Source organism: Prionailurus viverrinus, chromosome D3 (assembly GCF_022837055.1).
Source record: "Prionailurus viverrinus isolate Anna chromosome D3, UM_Priviv_1.0, whole genome shotgun sequence".
Classification (NCBI taxonomy): Eukaryota; Metazoa; Chordata; class Mammalia; order Carnivora; family Felidae; genus Prionailurus; species Prionailurus viverrinus.
This window is the reverse complement of record NC_062572.1, coordinates 20,279,218-20,298,086: the sequence shown is the minus strand read 5'-3', so window position 1 is coordinate 20,298,086 and position 18,869 is coordinate 20,279,218. Positions and strand designations below refer to the sequence as shown.

General features: G+C 50.6%; 1 protein-coding gene, 4 long non-coding RNA genes, 1 pseudogene and 5 gene segments (V, D, J or C); 7 read left to right on the top strand and 4 right to left on the bottom strand.

The window, feature by feature from the left end:
* The window catches only part of LOC125148986 (uncharacterized), a 12,408-nt gene extending 10,011 nt beyond the window's left edge, over window positions 1-2,397 (bottom strand). Inside the window, exon 1 of the long non-coding RNA XR_007145765.1 lies at window positions 2,386-2,397. This is a non-coding gene — a long non-coding RNA (uncharacterized LOC125148986). The remainder of the gene's footprint in view (window positions 1-2,385) is intronic.
* Window positions 1-12,606, bottom strand: part of LOC125148973 (uncharacterized) — a 133,643-nt gene extending 121,037 nt beyond the window's left edge. For all 3 annotated transcript variants that reach the window (XR_007145750.1, XR_007145751.1, XR_007145749.1), the window contains exon 1: window positions 12,380-12,606. This is a non-coding gene — a long non-coding RNA (uncharacterized LOC125148973). The remainder of the gene's footprint in view (window positions 1-12,379) is intronic.
* The window catches only part of LOC125148931 (immunoglobulin lambda variable 5-37-like), a 1,027,427-nt gene that overhangs the window by 810,702 nt on the left and 197,856 nt on the right, over window positions 1-18,869 (top strand).
* The window catches only part of LOC125148968 (uncharacterized), an 863,358-nt gene that overhangs the window by 647,797 nt on the left and 196,692 nt on the right, over window positions 1-18,869 (bottom strand). The window lies entirely within an intron of this gene.
* Window positions 1-18,869, top strand: part of LOC125148944 (immunoglobulin lambda variable 5-37-like) — a 657,272-nt gene that overhangs the window by 445,331 nt on the left and 193,072 nt on the right.
* Window positions 1-18,869, top strand: part of LOC125148932 (immunoglobulin lambda-1 light chain-like) — a 327,578-nt gene that overhangs the window by 130,139 nt on the left and 178,570 nt on the right.
* Window positions 1-18,869, top strand: part of LOC125148935 (immunoglobulin lambda-1 light chain-like) — an 899,300-nt gene that overhangs the window by 706,726 nt on the left and 173,705 nt on the right. The gene's annotated exons all lie outside the window — the stretch shown is intronic.
* LOC125148936 (immunoglobulin lambda variable 5-37-like) overlaps window positions 1-18,869 on the top strand; it is a 647,249-nt pseudogene that overhangs the window by 463,208 nt on the left and 165,172 nt on the right.
* Window positions 1-18,869, top strand: part of LOC125148937 (immunoglobulin lambda-1 light chain-like) — a 498,673-nt gene that overhangs the window by 318,959 nt on the left and 160,845 nt on the right.
* LOC125148960 (immunoglobulin lambda variable 3-21-like) lies at window positions 1,422-18,869 on the top strand. The segment is given in 3 exon segments: window positions 1,422-1,536; window positions 1,926-2,199; window positions 18,857-18,869. Coding segments are annotated over 3 exon segments (324 nt in total).
* LOC125148972 (uncharacterized) overlaps window positions 12,611-18,869 on the bottom strand; it is a 73,698-nt gene continuing 67,439 nt past the window's right edge. Inside the window, exons 2-3 of the long non-coding RNA XR_007145748.1 lie at window positions 15,614-15,742; window positions 12,611-12,695 (exon numbers count right to left, since the gene is read on the bottom strand). This is a non-coding gene — a long non-coding RNA (uncharacterized LOC125148972). The remainder of the gene's footprint in view (window positions 12,696-15,613; window positions 15,743-18,869) is intronic.

Here is an 18,869-nt window from a genome sequence, read left to right as displayed (position 1 = left end):
GCAGTCCACGGATCAGGGAATCAGGATCTGAGCACTGGGTTCTGAATCTCCACCTGGACAAAGGATTTCACTGGGTCTCGGGCGGTCAAGTGGAGCGGCCACCAGGGGGCAGCAGAGATCACCTGGCAAAGCCCCCTGCACATGGGGAGGGTCTGGGCAACAGGGCATATGCAGGGAGGGTTAGTCATGAGACTTGACTGAAAAGTGTAGGTTGTCTATGGCATCACCTTTGACTCTGGTGTAAAATACTGGTTCAGTGTCTCTCAGATTTGTCTCCTGTACAATGTGCTCCTGTCTCTAGCACAGATCCAGTAATTCCTGCCTCTCCAGCCCGGCCCACAGCTGCTTAACTCAGCCACTGTCCAACCTTGTTCAAGGTGGGTCTGCCTCTGGCATTGAGAGTCCCCTAGGCATACTGAGGCACAGCATCGATGGCCTACCCCAGGAGCTCTCCCTCAGGATACAGTCCTACAGAACTTCAATATCTCGTTGAAACTCCATGTGCACTTGAAAAGGGAGGAATTTCTTCAAGTTCTGAAGTTCCTCAACATAGACGTGGGGTAGCACACTGCGTTGACCTAAGTTCCCCCAGTCACCTAGAGAGTAAACATTCTGTAATGGGTTCACAAAAGACAGACAGAGGTGCCTAGATAGCTCAGTCGGTTGACCATCCAACTCTTGATTTTGGCTCAGGTCAGAATCTCACAATTCATGAGGCCAAGCCCTGCATCAGCTTCATGTTTGTAGGTTGAGCCTGCTTGGGATTCTGTCTCTCCTTTATCTCTCTCTCTCTCCCCCTCTCTCTGCACCTCCCCTGCTGATGTGTGCTCTCTCTCCCTCTTTCTCTCTCTCAATAAATAAGAAAACCATACCTGGTAAACTCGATCAAAACTTCCTCAAGCTGGGTCTGTCCCTGACACTGAGTACACCATAGGGATACTGAGGCATAGCATGGATAACCTGTCCCAGAAGTTCTCCATCAGGACACAATCCTACAACACCTCAATGGTTCCCCCCAAAACTCCACGTGCACTAGACAAGAGAGAAATTTTGGTCAGGTCTGAAGTTCCCCAACACAGACCTGGGGTAGGACACTTCCCTGACCTAAGTTCCTTCAGTCATCTAAAGAGTAAACATTCTGTAATAAGTTCAGAAAATTCAGACAGACTCCAACTCTGAGCTCTGCTATGGCCACACCCAACCAGGAGCCTGGACAAGGAGAGGGATGCAGTTGTGGACCCCAATTATGGGATCAGAGGGTGAAGCAGAATCCCCTAGGCTGAAAGTGGATCTGAAGGGCTGTCCCCCCCCATCTCTGTGTCCCTTGGGGCTGAGCCCATTTCTGAAGCCTCAAGGCTCCTCAGCAGCAGCCCCTAGCCCTGGCTGATTTGCATGAACAGCAGGTGTCTCCAGCAAGGGGATAAGTCAGGCCTGGGAGGAACCCTGCCCAGCCTCAGGACCTCAGGGAACAGAATCGAGGCACCTCCACCATGGCCTGGACCCCTCTCCTCCTCGGCCTCCTCGCTCACTGCACAGGTGCTGTGCCCAGGCTCACACCCACCCCAGGTCCAGGGTTCTGGGACAAGCCTGGTCCTGACTCCGAGATCAGCAGGGGAGTCTCAGTGGGGACAGGATGCTCAAGACCCTGCTGTGGGATGGGGGGCTGGTGGGGTGATAGCCCCCCACCGTGCTCACTGATCTGTGTGAGCCCTGAAGGGCTGCACCTGCCCAGGGAAAGGAGAGGGGTGGTTCTCATTGGTTCAAAGGCTCCATCCACCAGGCGGGCCCATGGGCCCCAGGGACTAAGATGACAACAGAGTGGACACTGGGGCTAGAGAATCACTGGAGCTTAAGCCAGGCAGGTGGGAGTGTTCAGGGGATGACACCCCAGGCTGGAAACCCACCTCTCACCTTCTCTCTTGCAGGCTCCGTGGCCTCCTATGTGCTCACTCTGCCCCCGTCAGTGTCAGTGAACCTGGGACAGACGGCCAGGATCACGTGTGGAGGAAACAACATTGGAAGTAATTATGCTTACTGGTACCAGCAGAAGTCAGGCCAGGCCCCTGTGCTGATTATCTATGAGGACAGCAAACGACCCTCAGGGATCCCTGACCGATTCTCAGGCACCAACTCGGGGAACACGGCCACCCTGACCATCAGCGGGGCCCGGGCCGAGGACGAGGCTGACTATTACTGTCAGTCATATGACAGCAACTATGATCCTCACAGTGACACAGGCAGATGGGGAAGTGAGACACAAACCCCTTCTGTCTGTGTCACACTCTCTTCCAGTCCCTGGAGGCCTGGGCACAAAGCAGAGCAGGTCTGGCTCAGGTCCCCAGATCTGAGGTCCTCAGACCTTCCCACCCAGTTCCCAAGACTGACTCTGCACAGGGAGGGTCAGGAGTGCATTTACAGCTGACAGCACTAGGCTTCCCTGCTTCTTGGGGCCTGGGTGTGAACTGGGGACAGAGGGCCTGGGTGGAGAAAAGACACAGGGAGACTTTCGTCCAGGGCTCATTATCTCTGCACTTCCATGTGGTGGCTGTGGGCTGCTGCTCTCACAACTGACAAGGATTAGAGCCCCAAATTTCCCAGCTCACCTGAGGTCCTGAAGCCCTGGTGTCATGTGTGGAGCCACCTTCACCTGAGTGCAGTAGACACCGTGGGGTCACCCACACCCTGTCTTTTGGGCTCACACACCCACCCACTACTGCCTGGAGCCTCTGACAGCTCACAGGGGTGCTCCTCACTGCCAAGGACTCTTGCTTCAGAAAACTGCCTTCTCAGGTTCAGTTAAATAATCTCCTGAGGCCTAGAGGCCAAGGCCCTACCCCACTTTCACATGTCCTGAAAGGTCCCAGCTTTGGAGCTCCCTGCAGGAATGAGGCCTCATCTGATGTCTCACTCCATGTGGGTCACTTCTCCTTCTGCCCAGTGTGACCTCCCTCTTCCTTCCAGATCTCCTGCACATGCATTTCTCCATCTCAATGTCAGCTTCCAGGAACCCAATCCAGGATAGCCAGCATCCTTGACAGGATCCTCTCAGACCTGAAGAGGCCACTGTATACACACAGAGCTAGGGTTTCTCCCCCAGATCCCCAATGTGCATGTCCAGTCCCCACAAATGTGCTCAGCCTTTAAGAGGATACAAAATACATTTTTCTCTGCTGGGATATTTATTTGTGTTCCAGATGATTTGATATCATATAACTTCAATATTGAGATATAAAGTTAACTATTGTTAACACATCTGATGTTAGATGATAATGGGATGAGACAGGAGAATAGAACAAAAACGTATGGTCAATATATATCCAAACACACCCTACAACATTAGGAAGAAACACATGTTGCTTCTATGCTGCTCATTTCTGTGACTACCCTGTACTCAGAGGGGTGTCTATAATTTCCTTCTTCACTACTCACCCCATATCTCCTTCCCACAGCAAATACCTGAGCTAGTCACCATTGCTGCCCATTGGTAGGACTAGACCTTCATTCTGGAAAGTTAGTCCATTAGCAGACCTGCTGAATTGGATTGTGGTGCATTTATGACTGTAATGCAGACCCAGGGAGTATTAGGGGATCTTATGAATCCAGAGACACTCTTCTTGCCCCAATTGTGCACTAGAAATTCAGCTCCTCCATAATAGTCACCATGATTCACTCCAGGCAGTGCCTCCCCCACTCTTCCTGATGATTCATCCCCAGGAGGAGCCTAAAGCAGACAAGGCACATTCTCTGCCACTAGAGCCGTGCAGCCCATATTCCCTGGGGTCTCAGCCCATCCACAGCACACACTCCATGTGGCTGGTGAAATAGTCTATTCTTTAATTTTTTCCACATGACTACAGGATCTAGAATCTGAATCAAGCCCACTTGACCAGAGCAGGACAGTTAAGCCCCATGTCCCAGGTGGCCAAATAGGAGATAAGCAGAGGAAGTGAGATTTTCCACAGTGGCCTAGACTTCAGCTTGTGAAGCTCAGTGAGCACACAGTCCCCTGATGGGGTGGGAGGGGGGCATCTCCACAAGATGTAGCTGCAGGTGCAGCAGGTCGGGGTGGGGCCCAGGCATCTGCGTGGAACAGCTCCCAGGTGAGCCTGCAGTGTTCTTAGTCCCAGGTCCACACACTGTGTGGCCTCACTCCTGCTCCCTGGCTGCTCCCACACAGGTGGGAGGCCCACAGGGAGACACAATGTGAGACACAGGTGCCCTGCTCTCTCCCATCCAGGGTCCATGGGGTCAGGACCCTGCACTCACCTGTGTCCACATTGTTCCCTCCCTTCCAGGCTGGAGCCAGTCGCTTCTGATCCAGCCTCCCTTTCTTCCTCCAAGCTCCTCTCCTCTCCTGTCTTACGAGCTTAATGCCTCCCCTGATCTGAGACTGCCTCCATCCCTGTCAGTGGCCCTGGGGAAGCCCAGGATCCTCAGCTCTGGGGATAAGCTCATGTGTGAACACGCATCTTGGTACCAGCAGAAGGCAAGCCTGGTCCCAAGCTGGTTATGCATACAGATATGAGCAACCATCTGGGTCCAAATCTGAGGATGGAACTTAGGAACATAGCCTCCCTGAGCATGACCAGGACTGAGGGCCAAGACAAGACTGACCATTGCTGAACTACCTAATGTGGCGGTGGGAGTGCCTATCAGTGACTCAGGTGATAGGTAAAGATGGGCAGTGGGACACAAACCCTCCTGCCATGGCCTGGCTCTCATTCTCCCTACATCTCTGAGCAGCTGCTGGTCAGGCCTTAGGATCAGGTGACCTCCCTGGTCCTGGCCTGACACTCCAGGGTGGCAGAATCCAGCAGGTTCTCCATCCTCTGGTCTGTTTATCCTAATGGACAGTGGTGAGGGGGGGGGGTTGGCTATTCTGACTATTGGGACTGGAGTCAGGTTTATAGTATATAATAAAGATTTAGGATGTCATTGTACATTATACATCACATGGGCCTCAGATGTAATCACATGTCATTGAGGAGGGGAGACACCTGTCTCAGACAGCACAGTCCTGGGAATTCCTCTTCTCCTTAGTAACAGATCCTGGATGGGCCCCACAAGGCTGTGTCTCCTCTGGTTCCTGGATGAGGTGTCCCACATCCTAAGGACTGACAGACACTTCATAAAGCAGGAAACAGGTCCCTGCTGCCCCAGGCCCTTCCCTCCTTAGGTTTAACAGGAACTGTGGAAAAAGTACAGACACTACGTTGGATCCCACCTAGGGGTCTTTCTTCTGGCACAACTGTCCTCCCACTGCCCCAAATCCCATCTCCTGCACTAGCAGATCTGACCCTTAGCTCAGGTCTGACCCACAGGTACTCACACCCACCCCCCATACTGACCCTGTGTGGTGGCTTCATCTGCATTCAGGCCTTACCTGGCACTTGGAGGGGAGAGGTCTTTTCCAAGAATTGAATACATCTCTATCATAAATAATTTCTCTTCATGATTCTTTGACTTGTGATTTTTAGAGCAATTTCATAAGGTCAAAATGACAGGTGATGAATTAAGTAAGAAGGAAACACAAGCTTCCCCCATGTCCACTTCTGCCTTGAATCAGGGTAATATCTCCAGGGAATGGGGAGACACAGAACTGAAAATCTTTTTCTCCTCACAAAAGCATGGCATGTATGATTGGAATATTTCATCTAAAGTTTAGTTATTGACCCAATGAATGAAAAAGATGATTTCTGGTTGAAATCATATTTCCAGGGATTTTTCCAGTTGGGATCACAAAAGGTCCCTCTAAAGGATTATAATCCCCATAGACACCTGCCAGAACTGAGAGGAAGAAGCTGTCTCCTTCAGAACCTGGAACATTCTGGCTGAGGTTGTCCTACATCCCCTCTCAGCCGAGTGGCCTTCCTCACATGGTGCAGGTGACTGTTGCAGGTGACTGTTGCTTCCTCACACCTGCCACCATCTTTTTGTTTCTCCCTGTCAGGGAATGGGGACCTGCAGTCATTTCCCTGCCTCCCTTCCCAGTCAGGTGCACCTCTAACACATGTTCCTGCTCAGCTCAGCCAATCTGTGGGGTATTGGTAAAGCAGTGACAGGTCACCCACGTGGGATCCAAGACAGGGGACCAGGACCAGAGGCACATGTAGCACCCTAGTCTCCCTGTGGCTTTAGACTGTTTAGGGGGGTGAGGAGGGATAATAACCACTGCCCCGAGTGGCCTCAGCCCCTACTGGGAGGTCCCAGGCTAACCTGTTCCTATGTCAGCATCTTCCTCCTGGAGGCCTCTCAATGTGCCTACCAGCTGCCAAGAGAACCTGACTTACTACCTGGAAATGGCCTCTTACCATACCTGACCTCACCCTCTGTACCCAGAAATGTTCACCTCAGGAGAAACCCCACACTGGCCCTGAACTCAGGTAGAATCCCAGGTCCCTCTGGTTTTCCTGTTCTTTCAGATCCTCTAACCAGGTCATTTGTCATTTGCCTATAATGTCATCTTTCACTATCAGGTATAAATTTCAGGGTATGTGTGTGACGGACCCTGCTCGTGGAGACATTGCCTATTTCTCCAATACAGTTCAGGCACTTTGTCTCCCACCAACCCCACTCTCATGAGACTAATGTTCTGTCACTGTCCACAAACATCCGTCTTCCCTGTGATCACACGTTTCCTCCTTCCTCCAACCCTGTGCTGACAGCCCGTACCAGACACAGCTGCTCCTCCTTGCTGGAAGATCCTCCCACCTTCTCCCTCCACTAAACTCCCTCAGTGAAGGGAGAGGAGACTGAAAAATCCTCTTCTTCCCTTTCCCAGTGCCTGCAACACGGTGATTTTCTCAATAAACTAATTTCAACTAAATTAATAAATTCAGATGTTTATTACAAATTTTTCCCAAACTGAAGACAACTTAATAGTGACAAACATTCCCTTGAAGAGTAACTAAACTTTGAAGCCCCCTCTCATTCTCTTATATGGCAATATTGCTTTTTGCATCTGATCTCTTCCTACTCCTAATTACAAAATGGGGATACCAAGGTACAGCACCTATGACCTGCCATAGAAGCTCCTGGTCAAGAGCAGATATGACACCACCATGATGCCATTGAAAAATTCATGTGCTCTTGATAGAGGAGGAATTTTTTTTTTTACCTCTGTGGCCCACAAGCTATGACCCGGGGTAGGACCTGCACCTGTGTGAGCACCATAGTGTTTCCCATAGAGGGTGTTCAGAAAATAAAGGTAAACTCCACCTCTGAGTTCTCAATGGTCAGGCCAGCCCAGGACTGACACCAGATCACAAACTGGGGTGCAAATATCAGGCCCAGACTATGATACCAGAGGGTGAAGCAGAATCCCCTGAAATAAGGGTGGGTCTGCACAGGCCACCCCCTCCTCTCTGTGTCCCCTGGGGCTGAGCTCTTCTCTGAAACCACAAAGATCCTCAGTAGCAGCCCCTGAGGTGGCTGATGCATAACCTCCAGGTCTCCCCAGGAAGGGATAAGAGGCCAGGAGAGAATCCTGCCCGGCCTTGGGCCTCGGGAGCAGATTTGGGAGATCTCCATCATGTTCTAGACACCTTTCCTCCTCAGCCTCCTTGGCCACTGCACGGGTGCTGCACCCAGCTCACACCCACCCCAACTCAGGGCCATGGACAAGCATGGCCCAGACTCGGAGCTCAGCATGGGCTGCCTGTGGGGCAGGATGCTCATGACCCTGCTGCAGGATGAGGAGCTGCAGGGGTAAAATCCCCTCACTGTGCTCACTGGCTCCGTGTGAGCCCAGACAGACTGCCTCTATGCAGAGAAAGACTTGTTTTTCAATTTGTTCAAAAGCCACATCAACCGGCCAGGCCCATTGGATTCTGGGAACGAGATTGATGAGAGAGGGCAAACCTGGGGTTTGCAGAGAATCCCTGGAGCTCAGGCTAGGTAGGTGGGGGGCTCCTGGGGATTGGACCAGATCTGGAAGCCCACCTCTCCTTTTCTCTCTCACAGGCTCCATGGCCCCTACAAGCTGACTCAACCCCCTCGCTGTCAGTGACTATGAAGGAGACAGCCAGGATCACACGTGGGGGAAAACACATGGGAAGTACATATGTCCACTGGCACCAGCAGAAGCCAAGCTAGACACCCCTGGAAATTATCATTACAGCAACCTGCCCTCAGGGATCCCTGACCAATTTTCAAGTTCCAACTCAAGGACCAGGCCATCCTGACCATAAGCGAGGCCCAGGCCCAGGGCAAAGCTCACTGCCACTCTGCCACCTACCATGGCAGTGGGAGCAGTTTTCAGTGACTCACAGTGACACAGACAGGTTAAGGGGGACCCAAACCTGCTCTCCCAGCCTGGCTCACACAGCTCCCCCTGGGCACACCCAGCGGGACAGAGCCTTCCACACAGAGACTGGCCCTGCCCTCACTCCCCCAGCAATGGAGCCAGTCCTCAGTCCTGTCCGGGCTCTGTCTTCTCCATGGCAACCTGAACAGGCATGCTGATGGGCAGGTGCCCATTCCCAAAAGATCACCCGAAAACTACTTCATCCCGCACACCAAGTCCGTTAGTGCTCAGGAGAAAACCCCCAGGCAGAGTCTCAGGAACGTCTCAGGCAGGTGAGGGGAGTGTGTGCAGGGTTTCAGGATGTGCACATGAGGGGCATGAGGCAGGTCTTTCAAGGAAGGAGCAGCCTGACGTGGGTCACTTCTGTGACATAACAGCATAGGACTGGTGGACCCTCTCAAGGGGGCAGTCATCAAACCAGTCTGATCAGTAAACTTTTATTTAATAAGCTGTCTGTTTACCCGGATGAGAATGTTTGCCCAGGGGAGCAAACTGTTTAGCTCCTAATGCATTTTCCAGTGCCCTGAGTGATTATTTACATCCTTACCCTTCTGGGCAAGGATTTCTAGATCTAATAGACACCCTGCCACAGGTGGTCTCAGTCCTCAGATCCAAACGTGAGGGACAAAATGAAAATGAAGAAGTTCATTGAACTCCAGAGGGAAGACACAGATCTCTCCGTGGGCAGGGATGGGAGATGTAGTGTCTGAGGACCAGACCTACGGGACCTCCTGCCCATGTGGGGGTCACCCCGAGAGCGTGGAGGGATAGGTTGCAGATGGAGGGAGCCCAGAGAACAGGTGCCCATGCTGGACCGAGCTCCAGGGAGAGAAGGAGCCTGGTCCGTCTCTGGTCCAGCACCTCCACCAACATGTTCAGACCTCTCCCTCCCTCTTTCAGGCAGCCCCTTCCGTCCCTCTGATCCTTCTGGCTCTCCCATTTCTCTGCCCACCCTACACCACAGCTCAACCCACGGTGAGGGGGACACTCCCTCGGCCCCATGCCCAGGCCCTGCAGAGAAGGCCAGACCAGGAACACTGTCGGAAACGTCAGTATCCAACTGTGTAGGACATTCCTGCAGAACCTGGCCAGTCTCTGACTTTCATTTCTACCAATACCAACAGCCTCAGGGACCTTGATGGACTCTCTAACCTCCACTGAGAAAGCAGATCATAGAGACATGGGCCAAAAGAAGAACCTTATGATAGACATTGAGCTGTCATAGCAGACCTTTTCTGGACTTAAGGATTTATTGCCCCCTAGGCAGAGCTGGATCTGTCTGCAATGACCCTGGGCAGAACAGAGAAGGGACAGAGGCTTGAATAAAGGTTGAACCAGTGATAATGTCACAGGGCAGAGCTGTGGCAACACCCTCCATGGAGGCCCTAAATTAGCGATCGTCACCTGGAGAGTCGTTTGTGGCACTGATTGTAGGAACATGGGGTAGGAATGCTACTTTCGGTTTTTCTGGGTCCTGACTTCTGTCAAAACCTCCAGCGGCATCGTCAGAGGGCCAATGAGGGCTGGTCTGCTTTCCGGCTGGGCAGGCTCTGCCCTTGAAGTATAAGAAGGTCTGGGAGAGCCCTGCCCTTCTGTGGGGTCTCAGGATGCAGAGCTCTGGGGCATCTCCTCCATGGCCTGGGCTCCTCTCATGCTCCCCCTTCTTACTCTCTGCACATGTGCTGCCCTAGGTCCTGCTTGCAGGCTTAGCCCCCACAGGACCCGAGTGGACCCGCCCCAAACCCTGAACTAGCCCAGGTACAGCTTCAGGTTGGGACCCCTGGGAGTGAGCCCTTCTTCCTCAAGCCCACCTCTCCCCTCCTTCTTGCAGGATCTATGACCTCCATGAGCTGACTGGACTGCTTTCAATTTTGATGTTTCTGGGAGAGCTGGCCACCATCACCTGACAGAGAGACAAGTAGAATACTATGCTGTGCACTGGAACCCAAGATGCTCATTTGTGATAACACCAAAGGAACCCAACGACGCCTGACTGAGTCTTTGGCTCCAACTCAGGGATCATGGCCACCTTACTGTCAGCAGGGTCTGGACTGAGGGCAAGGCTACTACTCCTGTCATGTGTGGGATAACAACAGGAGATGGGGTCATGGACACACTCTGACTTGTTCCTCATGCATTTAACCTGTGCCTTCAGGACCTGGTGAACTCTGATCTTCAATTACCTCTTCTGCATGATGATGGAGAGCTGCTGTGAAAGCCCAGTCCCTGCATGGTTGGTTATATAACACCCAGTTTACATAGCTGACTCAGGTCATGGGGTTACTTAGTGGCTCATAGTCAGAATACAGCCTCTACTAAGATTCAGTAGCATTCAAAATAACAAGTAGTTGGTAGGCTGCCCATGTTTGTCAGTTCTAGGAGCAGCGTCATTAACTAGCCAACACCAGTGATCCCTGTCAAACGAGTCTGATTATTAATTTGCTTCCATTTCATTATGGTTACCTCACCCACATTGTCATTGGTGATAAAAGCAACTACATGGCTCCTGCCATACAAAGGATTCCATCAAGTACGTTTGGGGTCCCAAGTCAGAGTCTAGAACCTCCAGAAGACACACACGCAATGGATATCTACATACACACATACAGTATACACATAAGTACACGTGTACACACATGTTCACCAGTACATTCATATGTAGGTACATACATAGATAATGTAAAGGATATGTCACAGGAGTTTTGCAGGCTAAACACACACATGTGGCCCAGGAGTCAGAGAGGCTGAAGGAAGATGACGGGAAGGTGGAGCCTTTGTGACACGGCCACTGCCATGTTTCAACCAGGTGACCCAGCAGATAAGCCCCGATGACTGTCCCCTACAAAACTGCTCCTGTTTCTTCTTCTGTGTGCACAGGACTTCACACAGGAACTTCCCTCATGCTTCACCCCACCTGGAAACCACAGCAGGGACGATTTTGACAACACGTCACTCTTGTCCCCAAACTTTTAACTTATGAGAAAATGTCACCTTGGAACAGAGCTAGTTTTGAATCATAAACAACATATTTTCTCACTGGTCCTTCATCCTCAGACAAACCAGACTCTTCCCAGCAGGACACAGACTCTGCTCTCGTGAGCACACTTATTATTATGTGTCCCTTCCTCCCAGAATGAGAGCAGCCCTGAAGTCACCTCTCCAGAGATTCCTCCTCCAACTTCTCACCACACACCACCTGCCTGTCATTTCTGTCTGATCTCAATTAATGTTCTGCACATCATCTACAACTACAAATTACTTCCACTATTACTTTTTAGCTGATTCTTTTGTGTTAATTATCATACTAATTGGTAGAATTTTTTTTACTGCCAAGCAGACACATGACTATCAGAGGCAGAAATAGTCAGGAGACTATCTGTCTACCACAAAAAGTAAATCTGGAATCAGAGGGTGACTCTCCAAGTACTCACCAGTTCCATGACGCACCAAATCCTCTCTGTCTGTTCCACCATCCCTACTATGGAGCTTTGCTTTTATTTTTATACTGTAGACCTCAGGAAGGCTGCAGCCGCTCCAGCTATCACATCCATGTAAAGAGGAAAGGCACTGTATATCCAGTCTACTTCTCTCATTCACGAGACGACAAGTCCCCAGAAAGGATCCCAGCTGACTGACACAACCATGAGCCATTTCTGGCTTGCAAGGTCAATCCTGGTCAAGAGGGACCCCAGAATAGCAATAGTGTGGCTACTAAATGCATATGAAGATAAGATACAGGTAGAAGGGGCTGGAGACTCTGCTGTGCCACCAGAGCCACTGTGACCACTCTCCTGCTCCAACCACAAGAAGGAACTTCTGAGAAAGATCTGTGTCTTGTTCACAATCATCTCCCAGGATGATTGTGTCAGACCAAAGTGGGTCTCGATAAATGTTTTCTGGGTGAGAGTTCTCCTGTCTCTGTCTTTGGAATGGCCCTATTTTGATGCATCAGCAGCCAGCACCAGTAAGGGGTTGTCGCTGGGTCCTGTGTCCCTACTGCTAAGCCCAAGAACCACACCCATGACCACCCGTGTCCCCAGAGATATGAGCAGTGATACTTCAGATGGGCCTTACCTTGTCTTCCTCAGATGAGCCTGTTCTTGTTTTCATGGATAATCTGATCTCCTCCTGCCTGGTCTTGAGGCTGACAGGGCATTGGAGAAAAGAGCAATTCCTCCTCTGGAGCCAGCAGTCAAGGGATCAGCGAATCAGGTTCTGAGCTGTGGGTTCTTCATCACCTGGACAAAGGAGTTCCCCGAGCCTCCCAGAGTCAGTGTGGAGTGGCCACCAGGGGACAGCAGAGATCAACTGGCAAAGCACCTGCAGATGGGGTGAGCCTGGCATCAGGGCTTCTATCACCCAGGAAGGGTTGGCCATCCGGATGTGAGACCTGAGGGAAAAGGTGTAGGTTTCTACAGGATCTCTGACGCTGATATAAAATTCTGTATCCATGTCTCTTAGAACTGTGTCGTGTAGATTTGCCTCTCTCTCTAACACAGGTCAGTACTTCCCGCCTCTCCACTCACCTCAGTCACTGTCACACCTTGCCCAAGGACTGGATCTGTCCTTGACACCGAGTGCACCTTGTGGATACTGAGGCTATGACCTGTCCCAGAAGCTCCCCTCTTCCCCCCCCACCCCATGGACAGACACTTACAGCACCACAATGACGCCTTAAAATTCCATGTGCACTTGCCAAGGGAAGAATTTTATTTAGGTTCTGGTGTTCCCCAACAGAGATATGGCTCAGCAACCCACTGACTTAAACCTCCTATAGTGTCTGTAGAGTAAACATGTTGTTATCATGGGTTCAGAAAATACAGACAAATTCCACTTCTGAGCTCAGCCAGGACAGGTCAGCCCAGGAGTGAGGTCAGGACACGGAGGGGAATGGAGTTGTGCACCCCAGACTATGCGATCAGAGGGTGAAGCAGAATCTCCGGACTGAGGCTAGGTCTGCAGGGCCGTCCCTCCCCTCTCTGGCCTCTCTCAAACCACAGAGTTCCCACCTGTGAGCAGCCCCCTCACCCTGGCTGATTTGCATGTCCACCACGTCTCTCTAGCAAGGGGATAAAAGAGGCCTGGGGAAAGTCCTGCCAGCCTCGAGGCCTGCGACTTAAGGAACAGAATCATTTCACCTCCACCATGGCCTGGAGTCCTCTTTTCTTCGGCCTCCTCGTTCACTGCACAGGTGCTGTCCACAGGCTCACATTCACTGCAGCCCCAGGGATCTGGGGCAATCCAGGACCTGACTCTGAGCTAAGCAAGGGGCTGCCTGTTGTGGGAAAGATGATCATGACCTTGCTGCAGGATGAGGGGCCAGGGGTGGGGGAGAGTGACAGTCCCTCAAGTGTCCACTGGCTCTGTGACCCTGAGGCACTGCACCTGCCTGGAGAAATTAGATGATGTTCAAAGGCTCCATCCACCAGCCAGGCCCATGAGCATCAGGGGCTGAGATGATGGGACTTGGGAAACTGGAAACCCAGAGACTCCCTGAGCTCAGGCCAGGCAGGTGGGGTTCTCCTGGGGATGAGACCCGGCACCGGAAAACCACCTTTCTTTTCTCTCTTGCAGGTTCCGTGGCCTCCTATGTGCTGACTCAGCACCCCCCTCGGTGTCCGTGACTCTGTCACAGACAGCCAGGATCACCTGTGGGGGAAACAACTTTGGAGGTAGAAGTGTTCAATGGTACCAGCAGAAGCCAGGCCAAGCCCCCATGCTGATTATCTATTATGATAGCAAGTGGCCCTCAGGGATCCCTGACCAATTCTCTGGCTCCAACTCCGGGAACACAGTCACCCTGGCCATCAGTGAGGCCCAGGCTGAGGACAAGGGTGACTATTACTGTCAGGTGTGGGACACTGATAGTGCTCACAGTGACACAAACAGACGGGGAGTGAGACACAAACCCCTTCCCCCTCTGTGTCACACACTCCTGCAGCCCCAGGAGGCCTGTGCACAAAGCAATGAGTGGGTCTGGCCCAGGTCTCCAGATCTGAAGTCCCCACTCTACTCTCCAGGTAGCATGGGAGAAGGTAGACCAGCAGAGAATACGCACACAGTTATTATGAATATATTTCATTGGTTTCTGTGGATGTGTATGTGACTCAACCAGTTAGAAGAACATATAGAAGCCATTTTTCAAAGACCAAAACTTTACAACTTCCCTAACAGAAACAACATAATCTGACATAGAAAACAACAACAACAACAACAACAACAACACTGGATGAGGTTAGCAACAGATTGGATGCTGAAAATGAGATCAGTGAACTTGACGTCATAGCAGTAGAAAGCATTCAAAATGAAATACAGAGGGGAAAAGCTACAAAAAGTAAATAAAATTTTAGCATGTGTAAAACAACTTCCCACAGTCTTAAGTTTGTGTGACTTGGAAATTGTGGGAAAGAAGTTAGAGACCAGCTGGTGCCTTGAAAACACATCTGAAGAATCATAGCAAAAATGGCTTCAAATTTGGTGAAATTCATGCACTAATACATACAAGAAACTCAGCAAAGCTCAGGCATGGGAACACGAGAGACAGCACAGCACACATTGTGATGAAACTGCTACAAACCAGTGATGCAGACACTCTTGCAGACAGAGAGGAGACGTGTTCCCTACAGAGGAATGAGCTTCATGGTGGGAGCACATTTCTCATTACAGACATGTAAGCAAAAGAACAGGGGAGCAATGTCTCCACAATCCTAAGAAAATATCTGTCAACTTTGGCCTTTACCCATAGAAAATGTCATTGAAAAGGGAAGACAAACTAAACCTTTTCAGACTGCAAAGCCTCATAGAACTGATTACCCACACACCCTCAGCAAAGCAACAGTAAAGGACATCCCTTGGACAGAAGGAAAGGGTAGCAGAGGGACAGTGCAACTATACAAGATGCATAAAGTATCAGATATCCTAAGTACAAGCATAAATATAAGAACTTTTTTATGGTTACTGCCTGTAGAAAATCCTCAAGTGTTTCAATAAAATAATAATGATAATAATATACTGTGATTTATATTAGATACAAAAATAAAATACATGAAAATGATAGCAGACATGATGGGGGATATGAGACTGTGTTATGATGTCCTTATTGTGCATGTGAATGATGTCATGTGCCCGGGAGGTAATTTGACCAGTTAGCAGGTGAGGACCATAAACCAAAAAGAAACCATTAAAATCACACCATTGTAACAACAAAGAGTAAGAGCTACTAAGGTGTATTACTTAGGAATCTCCAGAGAACACACATCCAGTAAGACTCATGTCTCATTTATTGAGAGACAGAGGAGAGAGACTTACAATGAGAAGTGGCTCATGCAGTTGTGGGGCGGCAGGTCTAGTCGCTACAGGACAGGACAGAAGGCTGGAGATTCCAGTAAGAACCATGTCGCAGACTCTAATCCAAATTCAGTCTGAATGATCGAAATGCTAAGAGAAGACAGAGAGGAAGAATTAAAAATTCCAATCAAAGTAAGATGAAAACTATGATGTAAACAGCCAAGGGTAGAATATGATTTCATTCATGTGGAATTTAAGAAACAAAACAAAGAAACAAAGTGGGGGAAGACAAACGAAGAAACAGACTCTTAACTGTAGAGAACAACCACATGGTTACCGGAGGGGACCTGGGTCAGGGGATGGATGAAACAGGTGAAGGGGATTAAGGGTACACTTATCAGGATGAGCACTGAGTAATGTGTACAATTATTGAGTGACTATATTGTACACCTAAGACTGATATAACACTGTATGTTATCCTCATTAGAATTAAAATTTTTTAAATAATAAAATAAAATAAAAATTTTTTAAATAATAAAATAAAAAATACAAAGGTTGAGATTAACACCAGACACGACAAGATAAAGAACACTTGAAGGAATCTGAAGACACAGCACAGACACTGCAAAATGGAAAACAGATTCTCTGTTTAAAGTGAACAGTTGGGGCACCCAGGTGGCTCAGTGAGTTAAGCATCTGACTTCGGCTCAGGTCATGATCTCACACTTTGTGAGTTCGAGTTCTGTGTCAGGCTCTGTGCTGACAGCTCAGAGCCTGGAGCCTGCTCGGATTCTGTGTCTCCCTCTCTCTCTGCCCCTCCCCTACTCACGCTCTGTCTCTCCCTCTCTCTCAAAAATAAATAAACATTTTTTAAAAAGTAAAAAAAAAAAAAAAAGAATTTTCCAATGCAGAGTGACAAGAGCTCCTCTAGGAGAGCCAAGAGGTGAGCACAGCTCCACATAAACCAGATCCATGAAGCCCACCCAGATGCACAGAGATTTTCTCCACCGGCCTGAGAAGGAGCATTTTCATAGGGATCGCTGAGGGAATGAGGAAGGCTTGAGGTGACCAGGCTCAGCTTTGAGCTCAGGAGACAGAAATCTAGGGTCCCCGCTATGACCTGGACCCTCTCCTGCTCCCACTCCTCACTCTCTGCCCAGGTGCTGCCCACAGGTTCAGTCCCCACAGGACCCTGAGCATGACCCTGACCCTGAGCTCAGCCCAGGGGATGCTGTGGGGGCAGGATCACTGAGAATGTGCCACATAATCTTCTGATCCTACAAGCCCTGTGGTCCACTATATACCTTAGCAGCCCCCAGCAGAGTGGCCATGAGACCCCTGTCACTACCACATGCTCAGGAGAGAGAGGACCAAGCAATAATGAGGAATAAACCCAGCAGCACCCAGGCCACGTCCCTGCACAGACAAAGCCACCATCCCTGCAGATTCTCCAGTTCTAACCTGGGACACACTCGCCCTGAACCTCACCACAGGCAGGCTGAGGGGGCTCGTTTATAGGCCAGGTCAGGATGGGGACGGAAGGGAGTCCAGGGACACAAGCCCTGCTGCCTACCTTGACCTCACCCTCCCTCCCACCCCCTCTGGTCAACCTCTGACCCAAACGGCCCAGGGTCTCAATCCGGGACACCTGGGCTCCCCTTCTGGCCTCACCTCACTTTTATCTGTGTTTCTGGGAACCTAGTCTCTCTGGGCTTTGGCTTTACGTGCTGTGAAATGAGGATGCCTATACTGATGTTAGAAATGATTTTCTGTTTCGAGTTACGGGATACAAAGAATTTTAACAGCTTTATTCATTAAACAGAGGCTCTGTGGGGTCTCTGTGAGTAAGAGCTGGTTTGGGAGTCTCTTGTCCATCCTCTTCAGAAATCCATGGAAAGGACTCAGCAAAGTGTGATGTGTATGGTGTGAAATTGAAGAACCAGGTCTGAATTAGCAGATTCCCAATGTCCTCCCAACTGCCAACTGGGCTGATGTAGAAATCCTCCCACCCCAAATTCTAAGAGATGTGGGTTGGGATAAAAATAACAGCAGTAGATATAATAATACTAATGAAGATTTAGGTGCACAAAGGGAACTTTACGCCAGAAGTATCCCCTGTTCCCACTGATGAAAATCTGCACTAATTGGGTTGGGGAAGCATCAGTCTTGAAACTTAACACAGGAATCTGGTGGCCATGGGACATCACACAGGTTTATCTGGACACCGACCCTTTTCAAATGCACTACACTGTACCCTGCACTCTACATTTTGTAAGAAGACAGTGGGCTAGTCCAGGGCATTTCAACCCTGGGACCAGTACAGGAACCGCACCTGTCCTGCCTCCTGCATCGTGTATGTGACCTGTGTGTGCTGGCTGGGGAGAGCAGGGGGGGCAGCTGCCTGGGGGAGGCTGGGCTCCCTGGTCCACAACCTTTCTCAGGTGACAGGTGCTTTGGGGTGACCTGACCTGCAGGAGGGAAGCTCCTGGTCTGAGTCCTCCTCCACCAGCAGGGGGCAGCAGAGCTGCAGCAGGAGCAGCAGGACCGAGGCTGGGGCTGCCCAGGTGGAGCCTCACAGGGACACCAGGCCTGGGGGGCAGCAGGTGTTCAGGGTTCAGTCCTCACAAGCTATCCAGACAATGTGACCTGTCTCCACAAGATGCAGGGGCCTTGTTCTGAGGCTGACACACACTGTGACACCCAGGACACTGATGAAATTGTTGACACTGTGAATTCCTCACCTGGGAAATGCAGGTCGCCACCCCATCCACCAGTGTCCTAAGGGAGCTGACTCATCTGTGACAGGCATGTGGAGAACACCCTGACCACTCACCCTCTGCCTCTCCTTCCCTACTACCACTCAGACCCAGGGCTGCAGCATCCGGGCTCAGGAGTGTCTCAGGGGGCACTCAGAGTCCCTGGTCCCAGGCAGGAGCATCCACAGTGTCCCTGTGAGGCTGTCTCCAGAATGAAATGGATTCTCACTACCTGACGCCACAGCTCTGGTCCCAGGGCTGTCCTTGGTTCAGTGACAGGGTCCAGCTCCCTGCAGGGACCCTGGCTCTGGCTCCAAAGCTCACCCATGTGGGAAGACATAACCCTGGGGACCCTAACAAGACATGGAGCTTGATGGTGGTTTTTTAAGTCAGGGATGGCTTTTCACAAAATCTGTACCATTTCATCTAACACTGATGAAACAAAAAAGAAAAAAGTGCCTAGACAATGCCAATTGCTTCTCTGCTGTAGGATGGGGGTGTCAGAGAGATGAAGGTACCAC